We start from the raw sequence: 17,157 nt of genomic DNA, 5'->3' as shown, positions 1-17,157 counted from the left end.
ATGCTTTTCCACAGACATTCAGATGATATTACCTTTATTCAAGCCTTGATCAAATGTTATTTCCACAGAGAACTCTTCTCTGACACCACCATTCCCTACTCTAATACCTGGTTTTCTATTCTTCAAAATACCACTCATACCCATGTCAAACACGTGCACATGTACACACACACACACACACACACACACACCTATGCACACATACATGCACATTTGGCATAGAAAATAAAGTCTTCCTCACCGAAATATAAGTTTGGGAAGATTAGAACCTTTAATTTTTTACCTGCTATATCTCTAGTACGTGTTACATGCTAGTTTTTCCATTAATAACTTTTTGACTGTTTTATTGAAGTATATATGTGCCCAGACGCAACAAATTATATACATTAAATGTGGGCAGAGTTTTGCATGAATAATTTTAATGGATTATGGCTCAAGATATAAAGCGTGTGTATTTCCTTATTCTAATCACAAACTATGGACAAGTAGCAGGAAACACAATTTATACCTTAATGTGGAAAAGGATATTTTAAGCTCAAAGATACATAGGTGTGAAGCTAAGATATAGACCCTCCTAGTAGTACAAAAGTTGTAATCTCCTGAAATACCAAGTAAACATAAGACAGAAGAACAATGTTTAGAGACAGTAATGTGAAGCTCTTATGTGTCCTTGACAAGACTGGGTTCAATGGAGAGGCAGTACAGAAACACAACTGGAAAATGCAGTGGGATTCGAGAAAGTAGAGACGAGGGGTACAGGTAGTTATTTTGAAAACATTCATTGTAAAGAGAGCAGAGAAATAAGTTGGTGACTGGATACGACTTTCAGCCAAAGAAATTATTAACAAGGGTGATACTAGAAGATGCTTATAAACAAATGAGAACATTCCAGTAGAGTGTTTTGAAGTAGAGTTTACGGAAAGCTCCAAATGTGTGCCAGAACTGGGTTTAGGGACAAGCAAGGGATACAATATCCATTTGACAAGTGGGAATAGGAGTATATGTAAAAAGATTAGAGACGGCAAGATGGGGATGATCTTGTCTAAATGTTTTTGTTTTGAAGAAAGAAGTATGACACAAGATGGGCAGCAGAGCATGGCATGCTGAGAGGTGTTCTCTAATTGTACTAAGCAGCTTCAAGGGAGGACAGAACAAAGAAACAAGTTAGTTTCACTAAGTTGGGATTTAGTCAGATGTGCAGAATGGAGAGAAAGTAGAGCATGGAATTGAGGGTGATTGAGGATGAGTCGTTATTTGATGGACCATGGAATTTCAGCTGGGCACTGAGAGTAGCGATGAATATTGATCAAGGGCAACTCGTCTCAGGTTGGTGAATAAGAAGCAACAGAAGGACAGATATTATAGCATATGAGCCAGAATAAAAGGCAACAGGAAGGAGGATACCAAGCATGATACAGTTTTGAATATCTTTGAGAGAAACGTTGATTAACACTTGAAAGTGGAAGTTATAGGAGGATGGAACTATTCAGAGTGGACATGGTGAATTAACACATTCTTTGTGGTCTCTAACCAATTTGGGGGGTGGGGAGTGAACTGATCTTACTTGGAGCCTGAGAAGTACTGGTGTGCTCCCTCAAGGTCTCGAAGGGATAGTGAGATGGAGAGAAATAGAGAGTAGACATTTACCTGATTCCAAATCATCGGCCTCCTTTGACATGCCATCTCATGGAAGAAGGCAGTTCCCCCACTGTTCCTACATTGACAGTGCCCTGCCCCACTACCATGAACAAAAGATAGGCAATTTACTTTCAATACACATTTATTGAAAACTATACGAAACTCTGGGAGAAGTGAAGATTAAAAGTTAAAGTACGTTGAATCATTACCCTCAAAATATTCCAGTTAATTCACAAAATCAGGAAAATACTACTCTGTTATTGCAGTTGTACCCATATTATAGATATCAGATCAAGAAAAGCTAAATATTGACATTGGATCGTAAGCCCAAGTCAGCCAAATCTAAGTATTTTGATACTTTACCAAGCACCAACCTCCCCCCACTGTGTTTATTCATCATATAGGCCCATGAATGCACATTTAAAAAACCAGAAGATTTAGAAGTATACCCCCATTTTAAACAATCAACTTTAATATACACAAACACACAGAGCTTAAGCAACCAGACAATAAAATTAATGTGAAAACGTATTTTCTTCTGCATAACAGGATGATATATAACATGGCTTTACAGTATGTGTTTCTGTAAGATCTTCTTTAGGGCCCCTTTCACATCCTTATTTTTCAAACTGTAGATGAGGGGGTTTAACATAGGAATCACTACTGTATAAAAGACAGAGACAATCTTGTCCTGTTCCATTGAATAGCTAGATGTAGGGCGCAAGTACATGAAGAGAATTGTCCCAAAAAATATGGTGACAACCATGAGGTGGGAGGCACAGGTGGAGAAGGCTTTGTGCCTGCCCTCTAAAGAGGGAATCCTCAAGATGGCAATGAGGATACACAGGTAAGAAATGAGAACAACCATAACACAAGTGATGACATTAAAACTGGAGAAAACCATGATCACAATGCCATTGATGCGAGTGTCAGAGCAAGACAGCTTGAGCAGGGGTGGGGTGTCACAGTAGAAATGGTTGATCCTATTAGAGCCACAAAAGGACAATCTGAAAGTCATTCCTGTGTGTATGGCTGCATTCCCAAAGCCTGCTAGGAAAGACGTAGCTACTAGCAAGAAACAAATTCTCCCAGACATGAGAACTGAGTACAGCAGAGGGTTCCAAATGGCTGCATAGCGATCATATGCCATCATAGCCAACAGAAAGCATTCAGTCCCCAAAAAGGAGCCAAAGAAGTAGAACTGGGCAGCGCATCCATTAAAAGATATGGCTTTGTTCTCAGCCACAAGGTTCACCAGCATCTTAGGAGTGACAGAAGAAGAGTAAGAGGCATCAACAAAAGAGAGGCTGCTGAGAAAGAGGTACATTGGAGTGTGGAGACAAGGATCCATCTTAATTAACACCATCATCCCTAAATTACCCACCATGGTTGCCATATAGATTAACAGAAACAATCCAAAGAGGACACTCTGTAGATCTGAATTGTCTGAGAGTCCTAAGAGGATAAATTCTGTCACTTCTGTTTGATTTCGTCCTTGGACCTCTTTCATATATCTTCTCATTTCAGCTGCAAGAAGATGAAGCATGGTATTTGGTCAGATATAAACATGAAAGAGCCATAAACATCTTTTTATTGACATGTATATACAGAAATTCCAAAAATGTGTTGGGCTTGATGTCAAGTCAAAAGACATCAAAAGACTCTGCTAAGTTCTAGGTGTACTGCCTACTAACTAATGACCTTGAGATGAGTGACTTAATATATACGTTAACCTAGCTCACATCTAGCATTAACTGTTTATTGGATAATTATACGAACTTAACCTTAAGATGTATCTCTCTTCATTATTTATGACAAATAAATTAATTGATATATTAACACATAGTCTCTGGACACAACTTCTGGAGAAAGATGGCAAAATGAACTCAGACCACTTCCTACTTCTCAGTATTAATGGAATGAATTAAAAACAGTGAAAGCTAGTAAAATTAGTTAAAAGTACCAAATAAAAAGAAAAGAGTTGAATCTCCTGGGGATGGGAGGAACTTTAAAAATTGATAACTAAGGGAGAAAAAAGAGGAAATCCCCATGCAACTAGCATGTTTGCAAACCTACTGGAATTTTCCAGTATCAGTCTCTACAGAGGGGAAAAAAAAGTATTTTCTAAGTACTGAGAACTTTGAATAATTCCCTCCAATATTTAGAGAATCAGATTGCAAGAATTAACAGACATCCCAGATGAAAGTAATAGAGCAAGCCACAGCAGTGAGACCCTCTACCTCACATTCAGATTCCCAGGATCACACCAGAACCGGAAAGCAGGAGAAGAAGCAACACATGGAATGTTCCAGCTACAGTGTTGTATTGAGGGAATCATACACTGCCAGATAATTTAACTGGAAATAAAATTCGCTCCTGGAAAAGTGTAAAAAAAGCCAAATACAGGGCAAAAGAAATAAAGAAGATAAGAAGGAAGGAAAAAGGAAGGGAAGGAGGGAAGGAAGGAAGAAAAAAAGGAAGGGAGGAAGGAGGGGAGAAAAAAAGGAGGAAAGAGAAAGAAAGAAAGAAAGAAAGAAAGAAAGAAAGAAAGAAAGAAAGAAAGAAAGAAAAGAAAGAAAAAAGGGAAGGAAGGGAGGGAGGGAAGGAGGGGAGAAAGAAAGGAGGAAAGAGAAGAAAGAAAGAAAGAAAGAAAGAAAGAAAGAAAGAAAGAAAGAAAGAAGAAAGGAAGGAAGGAAGGAAGAAAGAAGGAAAGGAAGGAAGGAAAGAAGGAAGGGAGGAAGGAAGGGAGAAAGAAAGGAGGAAAGAGAAAGAAAGAAAGAAAGAAAGAAAGAAAGAAAGAAAGAGAGGGAAGGAGATGGGAAGGAAGGAAGAAAGAAAGAAAGGGAGAAAGGGAAAAGAGAAGAAAAAAGAAAACCCAGCCTGGAGATTCCAAGTAAAAGTTTAGGTAACAAACAGCTCCAGTGGAATTCTTCTCCACTCCCAGTCCAATCCCCTACCCCTTCCGTGACCTCAGAGTATTAATAGATAAAACTGTGCTGGGCTGGCTGTAAAATCATAGTTCAAAGTGTTAAATCATTTCTCACTCACAGCAGGAAGTTATTTGATACTGTCTAAAATTAAAACATGGGACGAAAGTAACCCAGTATCTCTGCTAACACTGGAGATAATGGATCTCTTGAGCACAGCTGGGGAGAAGAGAGCACAGGAGCTGGTCCCATTCTCACAGACAGTGCGATACTCAGAAGTGCCTATCCATGCTCTGCTCCAGCTAGTTTCCATTGGAATAGGAATAGGGGTTCAATGATAAACCTGGCATTGTCTGTCAGACAGTATTGTAATGGTTTCTAACTGTGATAGTACCCATTATCTTATCCTTGCATCACTACAAATCAGTGGAGATAAGCAGATATTACCCTAAGAGTGTTAATAAGATTATCTTTTGTTGGATGAGGTAATGAACTCAGCTAACTGGTGGTGAATTTGGAGCTTAGAATGACCCTGGGTTGATGCCAAATTACTTGCTGTTTCTCAACACTGCGTTGCCCCCTCCCTATTTCATGGTACAGATGTCTAGCCCTGGTCCTCTTCCTTGAAATAATCTTACTATTTAAACTTCAAAGAATAGCATCTCCAGAAGAAATTAAAAAGGAGGAATGGGGGGCGCCTGGGCGGCTCAGTCGGTTGAGCGTCCGACTTTGGCTCAGGTCGTGATCTCGAGGTCCGTGAGTTCGGGCCCGCATCGGGCTCTGTGCTGACAGCTCAAAGCCTGGAGCCTGTTTCAGATTCTGTGTCTTCCTCTCTCTCTGACCCTCCCCCGTTCATGCTCTGTCTCTCTCTGTCTCAAAAATAAATAATCGTTAAAAAAGTTTTTTTTAAAAAAAGGAGGAATGGATCTTTTTCTCTTATCACAATCAAAAAATTTCCCTGAGAGGATTATTATATCAGAAACAGTGAAAAATAAATAAATAAAATGTTATAGACATTGTGTGTGCATGCACATGGCAGAGACACAAAGAAAGGTAATGACGAGCAAAGTACTAAAATACTAAAATGTGTTGAGCATTCCCTATGCTTTACAGGCACTGTGTTAAGTATTTTTCCTGAAATATTTTATTTAAATCCTATGAGGAAGGCAGTATTATAATCTTCAGTTTACATGAGAAATGGGAAGTGCAAAAGATCTGTGACTCTCCCAGAGTCACAGATTTAAACCAATGGAGTCTAATTTATACCCAGCTAATGTGACTCTCATTCTCCTAACATTTGAGATCATTGAGAATGACCTCCTCAATAACAGATGTGTGCACTAATACACAGAGTAATTGATATTGTAATTATCAGAGCTTCAGTAATATGCTAGAATATGTTTAGTTACATATAGAAAAAAAGTCTGTGTATCTCCTGAAGAGAAAATATAATTGCCAAAAATATAGTTGCTAAAAATTGTCTTTCTTAGAATTTACATTCATTAATTTGCTTTATTGATTAGCAAAATACCATTTGAACAGAGAATTTATTTAACATACCTTCTTAGCTTCTCAGTGCTCCTGGAAATTTGGGTATATGGTTAATTGGAGAAATGTACAAAGTTGTGGATTTTTCTTCAGGTCAGTAAGTTAAGCAGGCAGAACCCTTTGTATCTTTTCCTGACCTTTGTGGACTGCTTGACTTCTATTTGGTCCTTTTACTTGTTTCTAATGATTAAATTCTCCAAAAACAAAACAAAACAAAAACAAAAACAGAAACAAAAAAAGTAACATACATCAAACCTTCTCAGAGAAGACATTCATCAATGCTCCCAGGTTAAGCAGTAGGCACAGTTAGAATAGACTTTCGGCATCATTCATTACAGAGATAAGAAAAAAACCCTTTATAACCTTCCCTGTCAAAAGAGAGTTACTTTGCATTCTTTCCTACTTTCCCTTAGCAATAAGTACTGCAATTTGTTATATCAAGGTAAAATACATTTTAAAATATAAAATATATTACTGCACTGAAGCTGTAATATTGTTTGCAATTATTTCCAATTGTAGAGTCTCTGGATAAGACTGGAGTAAGCATTCTGAATTATTTTCAATAGGATATATTTCTTGTTCTTCAGTCTCTGGGGACTGCATCCCTTGTGTCGTGTCATCTCATGTTAATCTACTTGTTTTTCCCTCTGAAGCTAAGGAAATCATATGTTCTCTTCACAATTCTTTCCTTTGCCCTAGGGATACCTAAGCCTAGTGGAGAATGAATTTCCAGTTCTGCATTTCTAACCCCCACTAAACATTCTTCTTCTGTCTCCCCCTACAGCTGGTGGTCTGATACCCTTAGGAGCATTGAAAGAATCCACAAAATAGTAGGTTAGCTCTACCTCTGCCTTCTGGAAGGATTTTGTGTACTTACAAGAACTTATGCTACCTGGATCATGGTGAGGGGCTGATTGGAGGAAACACACAGAGGTAACTATGGAGCAGGAAATCTCAAAGAGCTTCAGAATAAGAACAGAACTCATTTCTAATCCTCACTTGACTGTCATTCAAGGAGGTACCAGATGATGCTCTATCTCTCTTCCACCATGATGGGGACCATCAGAAATTAGGCTGCAAAGTGATCTCCATGGAGCACTCAGATTATTCTAACACTGGATACCGGAATGTGAAGTTGGTGCCATAAAAGATAACCCATTGATAAGGTTGCAATGAACTTTTTATGAAGAACCATGGGACTCTAAAGCCTAGTAAGCAGGCAACAAACATTTATTGATCAACTAACAGAGACCATACTAACCTGTAAAGATGTGACCTCCCCTTTAAAGGAGCTTACATATTAATATGGATTATGAACCAGCTGGTCATCTCCTGGGTCGGAATCAGAAGACAGTAGAGCCAAGCAATAATAGCAACTAATATTAACTGAGTGTGTATTATTTGCCAAGGGTCCTGCTAAACACGTGCATTTTTTTTTTTTATTTCTATTAAGCACCTCCATCACAGATAAGTAAACTGGGGCCTTGAGAAGGGACTTGTCCAAATAGTTAATACACACCAGAACTGGGACTCAAACATGTTTTTTTATTACTCCAGAATGAGCATTGCTAACCATTTTGTGTCATCGCAGCCCAAAAGTAGCAAAGAGTTTGTGAAAAATATCCTTCTGTGATAAATGTAAATAACATATAAACTACAATAATGATGACTGACTTATTTGATGTCCTCTGGACAAGATCGACTAATCGGGAATAATGCATACAATACTTCTGATGGCTAATTTGACGAGCCAACTTGACGGAGCTAAGGGATGCCCAAAGCTGATAAAACATTATTTCTGGATGTGTCTGTGGGGGGGTCTTGTGAAGAGATTAGCATGGGAATCAGTAGAGTGAGTAAGGAAGATCACTCTCGCCATTGTGGGTGGGCATCATCTGATCCTTTGAGGGCCTGAACAGAACAAAAAGGCAGAGGAAGAGGGAGTTTGTTCTCTCTGCTTGAGCTGAGACATCCATCTTCTCCTGCTGGAACATCAGCACTCCTGAATCTCAGGCTTTCAAGCTCAGACCAGAACCTTCAGCTTACCCCACACCCCCATACCATTTTCAAGCCTTTGGCCTCAGACTGAATTACGCCACTGGCTTTCCTAGTTCTTCAGCTTGCAGACAACAAATCGTGGGACTTCTCAGCCTTCATATCCACATGAGCCTATTCCTACACTAAATCTCCTTTTATCTAGATTTACATATCCATCTCCTATTGGGTCTGCTTCTCTGGGGAACTCTGACCAGCACAGTAGTCTTGGCGGTGTTGTTTGCCAAGAGAAAGAATGCATCAGTTATTAGGGGAAAAGTGGAAAGCTAGATGTCTAATGTGGTAAATTATATCACCCCTTAATTGAGAATTATTATTTAATATCAGATGCTTGGAATCAAGAAGGTTTCAATGGAGGTGGTGTTTTTCCTCTGGGGACATTATGGGAATTTATGGTTGTCACATGAAGGGGATAGAATCTAGTAGGTAAGGGGCAAAAATGCTAAAAGCCTGCAAAGTGCAAAACAGTCCCTAACAACAAAGAACTCTCCATGTCCCAGGGTATTCAAGTTTATTTCAGGTATAAGATACTCAATACATAAATAAATACATGGCGAAAAAAATGCTAAATTATTTATTGTAAATTGCAAATTCTCTTCTTTTTATTTCTCCTTTTTAAATTATGAGTGTAGGTAAATTATTCATGAATGTCATTTCAGAAACATAGAGGGGGCAACATAAGCTACTTGCTATAAAAATATGTCATTGGGGTCTGAGAAAATATATATATCCATTGTTCCAGGGGATACCTACATACTACTCACAAGCCACCAAAAGTTTCATCTAAATAGATCTTATATCATCTGGCAAAACCAAGAATTCTCTTGTTAAGCTTTGGAGGCTCATTTCATTTTAACTAAATCTTTATTAGGACAGTGTTAGATGTAGCCACATTCTACCACACCATACACAAAAACTACTATTTCTACTCCTACTATCATATTATCAATTAAAAAAAAACCAGAGAGAGATAAAATTTAGTAAATTAGTAAAAGGTAAAATTAACCTAATAAGCTCATATAAACAAACAAACCTCCAGTTAGAAAGTTTATATGTAAGATAAGATACTCATTTTTTGATTGCTGAACCAAAGATCTAAGCATAAACCAAGTACAAAATCTTCATAGCAGGGTAATGGAAAGGTGCAGAGGTAGACTTGAACAAGTTATGAAGACATACACGCTATTTGATAATAAGACTTAATGGAATAAATGTGGCAATTCTCCCTAAGTTAATTTATTAATGTAATGTAGTCTCAAAAATATCCTCAGATTTTTCCCTAAGTAAGTTGACTATAAAGTTTATGTAGAAAATTTTTTAAAAATTCTATTATAGTCATGACCACCCTGGAAAAAAAAAACAAAAGAAAACAAGTGGAGGTGGGACTAGATTTGCTGTTGTAAAATATATAAGGGAGTGTATAATTTAAAAAGGAATTATTGAAGAATGAATTGTATAGAATGGTGAAGAAACAAGGGAATAGAACAGAAAAACACAAGTATAGACTCTATGAAATGAAAATTCAATTCACAAAATTGGGAAAAGATAATTTTTAAAATAAATGTTGGGGCACCTGGGTGGCTCCGTCAGTTGAGTGACAGGGTTCTGATTCCAGCTTAGGTCATGATCTCACAACTGTGAGATCTAACCCCACATCAGCCTCCACGCTGATCATGGGGTCTGCTTGGGATTCTCTCTATGTCTCTCTCTCTCTCCCTCTGGCCCTCTTCCCTGCTTGTGCTCTTTCACTTTCAAAATAAATAAATAAACATTTCAAAAATAAAATAAAATAAAACAAAATGAAATGAAGCAAAAGAAAAGAAAAGAAAAGAAAAGAAAAAAAAAGAAATGTTATTGAGACAACTGGATATGCCCAAGGATATTGATTGCTGCATTTTTTTTCTTCTAATAGTAAAAGATCAGAACCAATGCAAATGTCCTTCAACAGGATACTTTAAATAAGCAATGTTACATCCATATAATGGGTTATTATGCAGTTGGAGAAATGAGAGAATATTTATTTCAAATCAAGGTTTGACTTATCAACAAATCTTATAAAAAATGAACATGTCAATGTTATTAGGAATTAAATTTTAATCATAAAATGAGATTTAAGAATACAGGTACAAAGCTGGATAAAACAACAATAACAATAACAACAACAAAAACAACAAAAACAAACCACACACACACACACACACACACACACACACACACACACACACAAACAACATCCACTATCTCCTGACTATAAGAGCTCACTTCAGGTTTAAGGACATATATGGGCTGAAAGTCAAAAAATGGAAAAAGATATTACAAAGGGTTTTTTTTTTAATTCTTTTAAAAATTTTATTCTTGAATCTCTTCTTTTAGGATGAAACTTTATCTCAAGTCAAATAGCATTTCCAAATAAAAAGCAGATTTTTTGAAAATATCAGGTAGGCAGTGAGAATCTTCTAACTGTTCATTTTCTTTTTCTTTATATAAATGGGAAACTGAAACAATTTGTGTGTGAACTCTCATATGCATCTTATGTACTTGTATGCCACCCTTATGCCAGACTGGCTTCATGTCCAGTTTAAAGATGGCCCATCCATATCACATGGAAGCTATCATCCTCTGTGAAAAGACTTTTAGGCTCAACAAACAGACCTAAGTTAGCATCAAAATCATACCCAGTAGGCAGCTTTGGGCTGGAAAAATAGTGCATGCATTTCTGCTTGAATCAGTCACCACACTGGAGCGGCAGAAAAGAAGTCCCTTGTGTTTCCTTCTTTTTATCATTACGATGGAGAAGGAGTGAAATTCCTTAGGGGTCACGTTCATCAGACCTTCCAGTCTCCTGTGACTGCAGAAATCATGTCAGCTCTTTTCCTCTGAGGATAGTATGTGACTCTGAAACTTGATAAAACCTCCTGCACACAGGAGCAAAGGTGGCTGAGCTAGGAGTTCAGGGACCGCTGCCAGCGTGAGTCACCACCTTTGGATTCTTTTCAGAATATTTGCTCATCGTACCCATCAAATGAAGAGGAGACATTATCCCCAACTGGTAGAAAACAAATCAGGGCACAGGTCAGTATGGGGACAGATGGCGAAAGACATGACCATTAGGGATGTGGCATGACCCTGCCCGTGCTCCTCTGAGCATGGCTTTACTTGGCATTGGGGCCATGCCATTTTAAATGTTCAAAAGTAGACATAAACTATGGTTTTGGCTTTTAGATACTTCACAATAAGTACGCACTCAGAAAATACTAGAGTAGAAAAGTCATGTAGAGTTTGGATTCTTCACCCTATTCCTTTCACAGATAAGGAAGCTGCATCTAATGCAACAATTCATCAAGTTTGAACACCTAATTAGCGGAATAAACAGGATAACAACCAGGATCCCAGACTCTTATTCTAGAATTCTTTTCATTTGAACATGCAAAAGGAGATGATACATAGAAATCTAAAATATATTTGACCTGTATTAGCTTGCATAAGACAATACTTTTGCTGGTCTTTTTTGTTAATAGAGTTTAACTATGGAATATTCTTATTTATTCAATATTCCACCATTTCTTCAAGGGTCAGATCAGTTGAAGTTTAGCTACATGAGACTATGTGAGACTATATATATACCAGTCTCACGTAGGCTATATATATATATATATATATATATATATATATATATATAGACTGGTATATATATATATATATATATATATATATATATATATATATATACACACACTGGTATATATATAGTCTCATGTAGTCTCATGAGAGTATACATATATACGTGTGTGTGTGTGTGTGTGTGTGTGTGTGTATAATGGTTTTCTTTGATCTTTACTCTGATTTTGAATTTTATAGCCTCATCTGTCTCTGCTTGGTTTAGCACTTAATGGAAGAGCTGTGGAAAAATCACTCCTTCCCTAGAAGTTAAAGCAGTCCATGGTTCATCACCTGTATGGATAAGGATTGGAACTCTTTTTCTGGGAGTTGTGAGCACAAAATTATCTACTGAATTAAATCCTCTTACACAATTAACTTAATTAACACTGACATAATTGCCAAATGCATTAAGCATGTAGCATATGACAGATACTGATCTTAGCACTAGATAGGTGATAGATAGGTAAGTAGGTAGATAGGTAGGTAGATGGATGATAGATGATAGATAGATAGATGATATAGACAGATGATAGAGAGAGAGAGAGAGAGATGATAGATGATGGATAGATAATAGAATATACATACACTCTAACTGATGTGTTTTTCTTGCAGAAAGTTAGCATTAATAAGATATTAATATAGCATTAATCTCATCAAAAAATGAAAAAGTGAGACTCTAAAAAAGATAAGTAATGTGCTAGAAATTAAAAAAAAAAAAAATGCAGGTAGCAAAGCCTGGACTTGTCTGTCCACTATAAGCAAGAACAGGCAGAGCACTTTATGATTGGTGAAACCCCTTCCCATACACTTCTCTTTTAACTGGAACCTTGACTCTGTAAGGGAGCAAAGAATGATTTTCTAATCCCATTCTTCAAGTGAGTGAAACGAATTGGTCTCCACATGCCCAGCTGAAGACCAGCCAGCCCTGCCCTACGTGCTGTGTTCTGAGCGGGCATCCCTCACCCCTGTAACTCCTGGTAACATCCTGCACTTTCAAGCTTGATTTGCGTCTGTTTCCTCTATAAAATTATGAGGTTAGACTGAATGAGTCATCCCAGTATCAATAATAGGAATATTTTCCCTTTTGCCAAAGTAAAAGACTACACTGAGAAATGGGAGCACTCAGAGACCTCTTATATTCTTTTCCTGATGGGTTATTTTCACCTTCCAGTGTGAAGCAGAGAGGGAAAAATGAACATGGCAGTGTGTATGAAATTGGCAGTCCTAGACTCAATTGCCAGTTCTGCACCTAACTCACTGTGTGACTGCAGGTCCCTTCTGCCTGTTTTTGTTTCCTCATTAACAGAACCTGCAAAGTGGCATACACATCCACAGGTAACGAGAATGAGTATAATTGAGGTAAGGACAAGTACTTTTTTTTTTAACAGCTTTATTGAGCGATAGCTGGCATACAATGAATTGAATATATTTAAAGCCGAAATTTTAATGTTTTAGTATATGTATATAAGCCATGAAACATCATCATAATCAACATAGTCAACTAATCTGTCACCCCAAAACGTTTCCTTATGCCCCTTGGTAATCCTTCCCTCCTGTCTCTCCCCACGCACACCTGTACCCAGGCAACCATTGATCGGCTGTCATTATCAATTAGCTGGCAGTCTCTAGACTTTTAGAAGTGGAATCATATAAGGTATATTCTTTTATCAAGTATGTTCTCTCACCCTAGTTCTTTTGAGATCCATCCATCATGTTTAATGTATCAATAGTTTGTTTCTTTAATTGTTGAGTAGTATTCTGTTATGAACATACTAAAATGTGCTTATCCTTATTTCTTATTACTTATGGATGGGGCTTTGGGTTGCTCCCATGTGTTTTTTGGTTTTGTTTTGTTTTGTTTTGCAGGGGGAGGATGGCTGGATCATACAATAGATATGTGTATATTTAATTTTGTACTGCCATAGTGTTTTCCAAAGTGGTTGTACTATTTTTTGTTGTTGTTGTTCTATTTTACCTTCCTACTAACAGTAATGAAATTTCCAGTTCCTCTACTTTCTTGTTTACACTTCATATGGTTCATCTTCTTAAATTATAACCATTCTAATAGAGGTGTAGAAATATCTTATTGTGATTTTAATTTGTATATCCTTAATACAAGTGATTTGAGCATGTTCCATGCATTTATTTGCCCACCATGTATCTTGCTTGGTGAAGTGTCTATTCAAGTGTTTGGCCCTTTACTTTTGGGTTGTTTGTTTTCTCATTAGTAAATTTTAAGTTTCCTTTTATATTATGGGAACAAGTTCGTTTTTAAGTTTATTTATTTATTTTGAGAGAAAGAGAGAGAGCACATGCATGAGTTGGGGGGGGGGGTGCAGAGAGAGAGAGAGAGAGAAAGAGAGAGAGAGAATCTCAAGCAGGTTCCAGGCTGTCAACATAGAGTCCAACGTGGGGCTCCATCTCAGGAACCATAAGATGCTGACCTGAGCCAAAATCAAGATTTGGGTGCTTAACTGACTGAGGCACCCAGTTGCCTTCTTAGGAAAAAGAAATTCTTTGTGAAAATATATTTTTCAAACAATTTCTCCAAGATTTATCTTTTCATTTTGTTTCCTAATTGGCTTAATGTATGAAACAATGCACACATTCAACAACATATTAAGAATGAATCAAAAAGTAATTTATAAACTATACACTTTTAGGAAAATATATGGTATTGATTATTCATTATTAGACCCCTTCTTTATTGTGACTGATTATATTCTATGCAGAAACTGAAAGGTGGAGGCACTACTTCCGACCACCATAGGATTTAAGATAACCTGTTCTGAATTTCCATGTTCCAAAGAAAGACATTATACTATTCTGCTCTTGTCTTTCTTAAGCAGTAAACCAACTAAAGGAGATACACTCTGACTTCTCTCTCACATTTAGTAGAGAATCCTACTTATTTCTAAATTACCTCATGTTTTGGCTTGATTTGGTTTGGATTGGTATGGTTTTGCTCACTTCCTTCTCAGAATTCTTCAATGGGCCAGATATAAATCCAACTACATACATACACAAAAAGTTCATACATGCAGCTTTCTGACCACAGAGTTGGATAATGTTTTCTCCATTCCCCCTTAGTGAAGGATACTTGAATCTTAACTCTGAACTGAGCTATGCAACAACCCGTTCATTAGTCAATAGAATTGTCCAAAGACACAGCTGTGTTTTCATCCTGATTACTCCCATGCCAAATCTCTGGATGCTTCTAAATATTAGGGAGCCTAAAGGACTAATTCTGTGTCTGTGCATGGTATGCAAGACAGGAAAAATAAATGCAGGTGCAAAAATAAAGGGATGTAACTTCATTATATCACATTATATCACATGTTCACAATAAAGTGAAATGAACCCCAGAGTCAGACAGACCCAGCTCTGCTACTTACTGGCTGCTGACTTTGCTGAAGTTCCTTAATATATAGCCTTATTCTTTTCAGGTATAAGATAGAGAAGACAGAGGTACCTACTTCACAGAGCTGTTGTGAGAATGAAATTTTGTAATGTGTGGAAACACTCAACGTTCTGGCATATAGTTAACGCTCAGTAACTCCTGGCTTTTTAAAAAATATTATCCACTGCTTTTTTTAAATATTGCTAACCTTCTGCTCCAAGTATTTTACTCTCTGTGTGTGTGTGTGTGTGTGTGTGTGTGTGTGTGTGTGTGTGTCTGTCTGTGTGTATGTGTGTGTGATATGTTATACTTTGAGATCCCTCAGTTGTTCAGTTTCTTTTTGTGCCTATTTGTAATGAGTGTTAATGTTTATTCATTATCTGTGCCCGTATTTGCTTTGTTTTAGGAAGAAGGAAGGGACATTCAAGACTTTTCTTCTTTACTGATTAATAACGCAGATAACTGAACAGATTAGGTCAAACATTTGGTAGCATGTGATAAATGACCTCAGAACACCAAGGTCTTTGGAGAAGCAGAATTTTCCATCTTCTATTTTCACTGGGTACTTGGAGAGAGCACATATCCATCACGTTCATTAAAGTCACTTGGGTTACCCTATGGGTCATAGAACCTGATTACTGGGAAGATTTCTAAAAATCACTTCAAACAGTAAAGCAAATCCAGGAACACATAAAATATAAAAGATGGATAAAGAAAACCACTCAATGGTGACCGAGTTTATCTTTATGGGCATCACTCAAGACCCTCAACTGCAGACCATCTTTTTTGTGGTCTTCCTCTTGATCTACCTGGTCAATGTCGTGGGGAACATCGGTATGATTATCTTGATCATAACGGACACTCAGCTTCACACCCCCATGTACTTTTTCCTGTGTAACCTCTCTTTCGTTGACCTGGGATACTCTTCAGCCATTGCCCCCAGGATGCTGGCTGACTTCTTAACAAAGCACAAAGTTATCTCCTTCTCCAGCTGTGCCACCCAGTTTGCTTTCTTCGTAGGTTTTGTGGATGCCGAGTGCTATGTCCTGGCCGCCATGGCCTACGACCGTTTCATGGCCATCTGTCGACCCCTCCACTATAGCACTCTCATGTCCAAGAGAGTTTGTGTGGCTCTCATGCTGGGCTCTTACCTGGCTGGCTTGGTGAGTTTAGTAGCCCACACTTCCCTCACCTTCAGTTTGAGTTACTGTGGTTCCAATATTATCAACCACTTCTTCTGTGAAATCCCACCTCTCTTAGCCCTCTCTTGCTCAGACACTTACATCAGCGAGATCTTGCTCTTTAGTCTGTGTGGCTTCATTGAATTCAGCACCGTCCTCATCATCTTCATCTCTTATGCCTTCATCCTCGTAGCAATCATCAGAATGCACTCAGCTGAAGGCCGCCATAAGGCTTTCTCCACCTGTGGGTCTCACCTCACTGGCGTCACCCTTTTTTATGGCACGGTCATGTTTATGTACCTGAGGCCAACATCCAGCTACTCCCTGGACCAAGACAAGTGGGCCTCTGTGTTCTACACTATTATCATCCCCATGCTGAACCCCTTGATCTACAGTTTACGGAACAAGGACGTGAAAGCTGCTTTCAAAAAACTAACTGGAAGAAAACCTCAGTAGTGACAAAACATGGAAAGTTGTCATTACCACAGGTAAATGGCAGTAGTAAAAGGGTGGCGATGGTAGACAGAAAACGCAAATGCCATTCCAACAGACTCCACTCAAGCTATCATCCACTCGCTGCATCAGTCTTAAATTCTGTAGGGTTATCTGTAACCTTTAACGCTCTGATATGAAGGAAATATAAATTAATATTTTTTAAAAGCGTGCTGAGCAAGATGTCTTTGTTTTTTTATTTAAAATTGTCTCACATGTTGCTTGGAAAGGGAGACGAAACTTGAAAGGGGAAATA

General features: G+C 37.8%; 2 protein-coding genes across 3 annotated transcripts; one reads left to right on the top strand and one right to left on the bottom strand.

The window, feature by feature from the left end:
- Positions 1 to 2,206: 2,206 nt before the first annotated feature.
- On the bottom strand, positions 2,207 to 3,160 carry LOC132662543 (olfactory receptor 5AP2). The gene has a single exon (XM_060607998.3). It carries the CDS (start codon positions 3,158 to 3,160, stop codon positions 2,207 to 2,209), a length of 954 nt encoding a protein of 317 aa, XP_060463981.3.
- Positions 3,161 to 8,607: 5,447 nt separating this feature from the next.
- On the top strand, positions 8,608 to 16,865 carry LOC132662544 (olfactory receptor 5AR1). 2 transcript variants are annotated; one of them, XM_081790169.1, is made up of 2 exons: positions 8,608 to 8,635; positions 15,943 to 16,865. In XM_081790169.1, exons 1-2 carry the CDS (start codon positions 8,608 to 8,610, stop codon positions 16,863 to 16,865), a joined length of 951 nt encoding a protein of 316 aa, XP_081646295.1. The 2 variants fall into 2 exon arrangements, with proteins under 2 accessions (XP_081646295.1, XP_060463982.1); XM_060607999.1 differs by lacking the exon at positions 8,608 to 8,635 and having other exon boundaries at positions 15,933 to 16,865.
- The last annotated feature ends 292 nt before the right edge of the window (positions 16,866 to 17,157 follow it).

This window comes from Panthera onca, chromosome D1, assembly GCF_046562875.1.
Source record: "Panthera onca isolate mPanOnc1 chromosome D1, mPanOnc1 haplotype 2, whole genome shotgun sequence".
Lineage (NCBI taxonomy): Eukaryota > Metazoa > Chordata > Mammalia > Carnivora > Felidae > Panthera > Panthera onca.
This window is presented reverse-complemented; position numbering and strand designations above follow the sequence as displayed.

Excerpts from the sequence above, each read along its gene's own strand:
- LOC132662544 (XM_081790169.1), top strand. The coding sequence starts at position 8,608 with ATGCTAAAAGCCTGCAAAGTGCAAAACA. Across the intron at positions 8,636-15,942 it reads AGCCTGCAAAGTGCAAAACA|AAAACCACTCAATGGTGACC; the intron begins GTCCCTAACAAC and ends AGATGGATAAAG.
- LOC132662543 (XM_060607998.3), bottom strand. The coding sequence starts at position 3,160 with ATGAGAAGATATATGAAAGAGGTCCAAGGACGAAATCAAACAGAAGTG.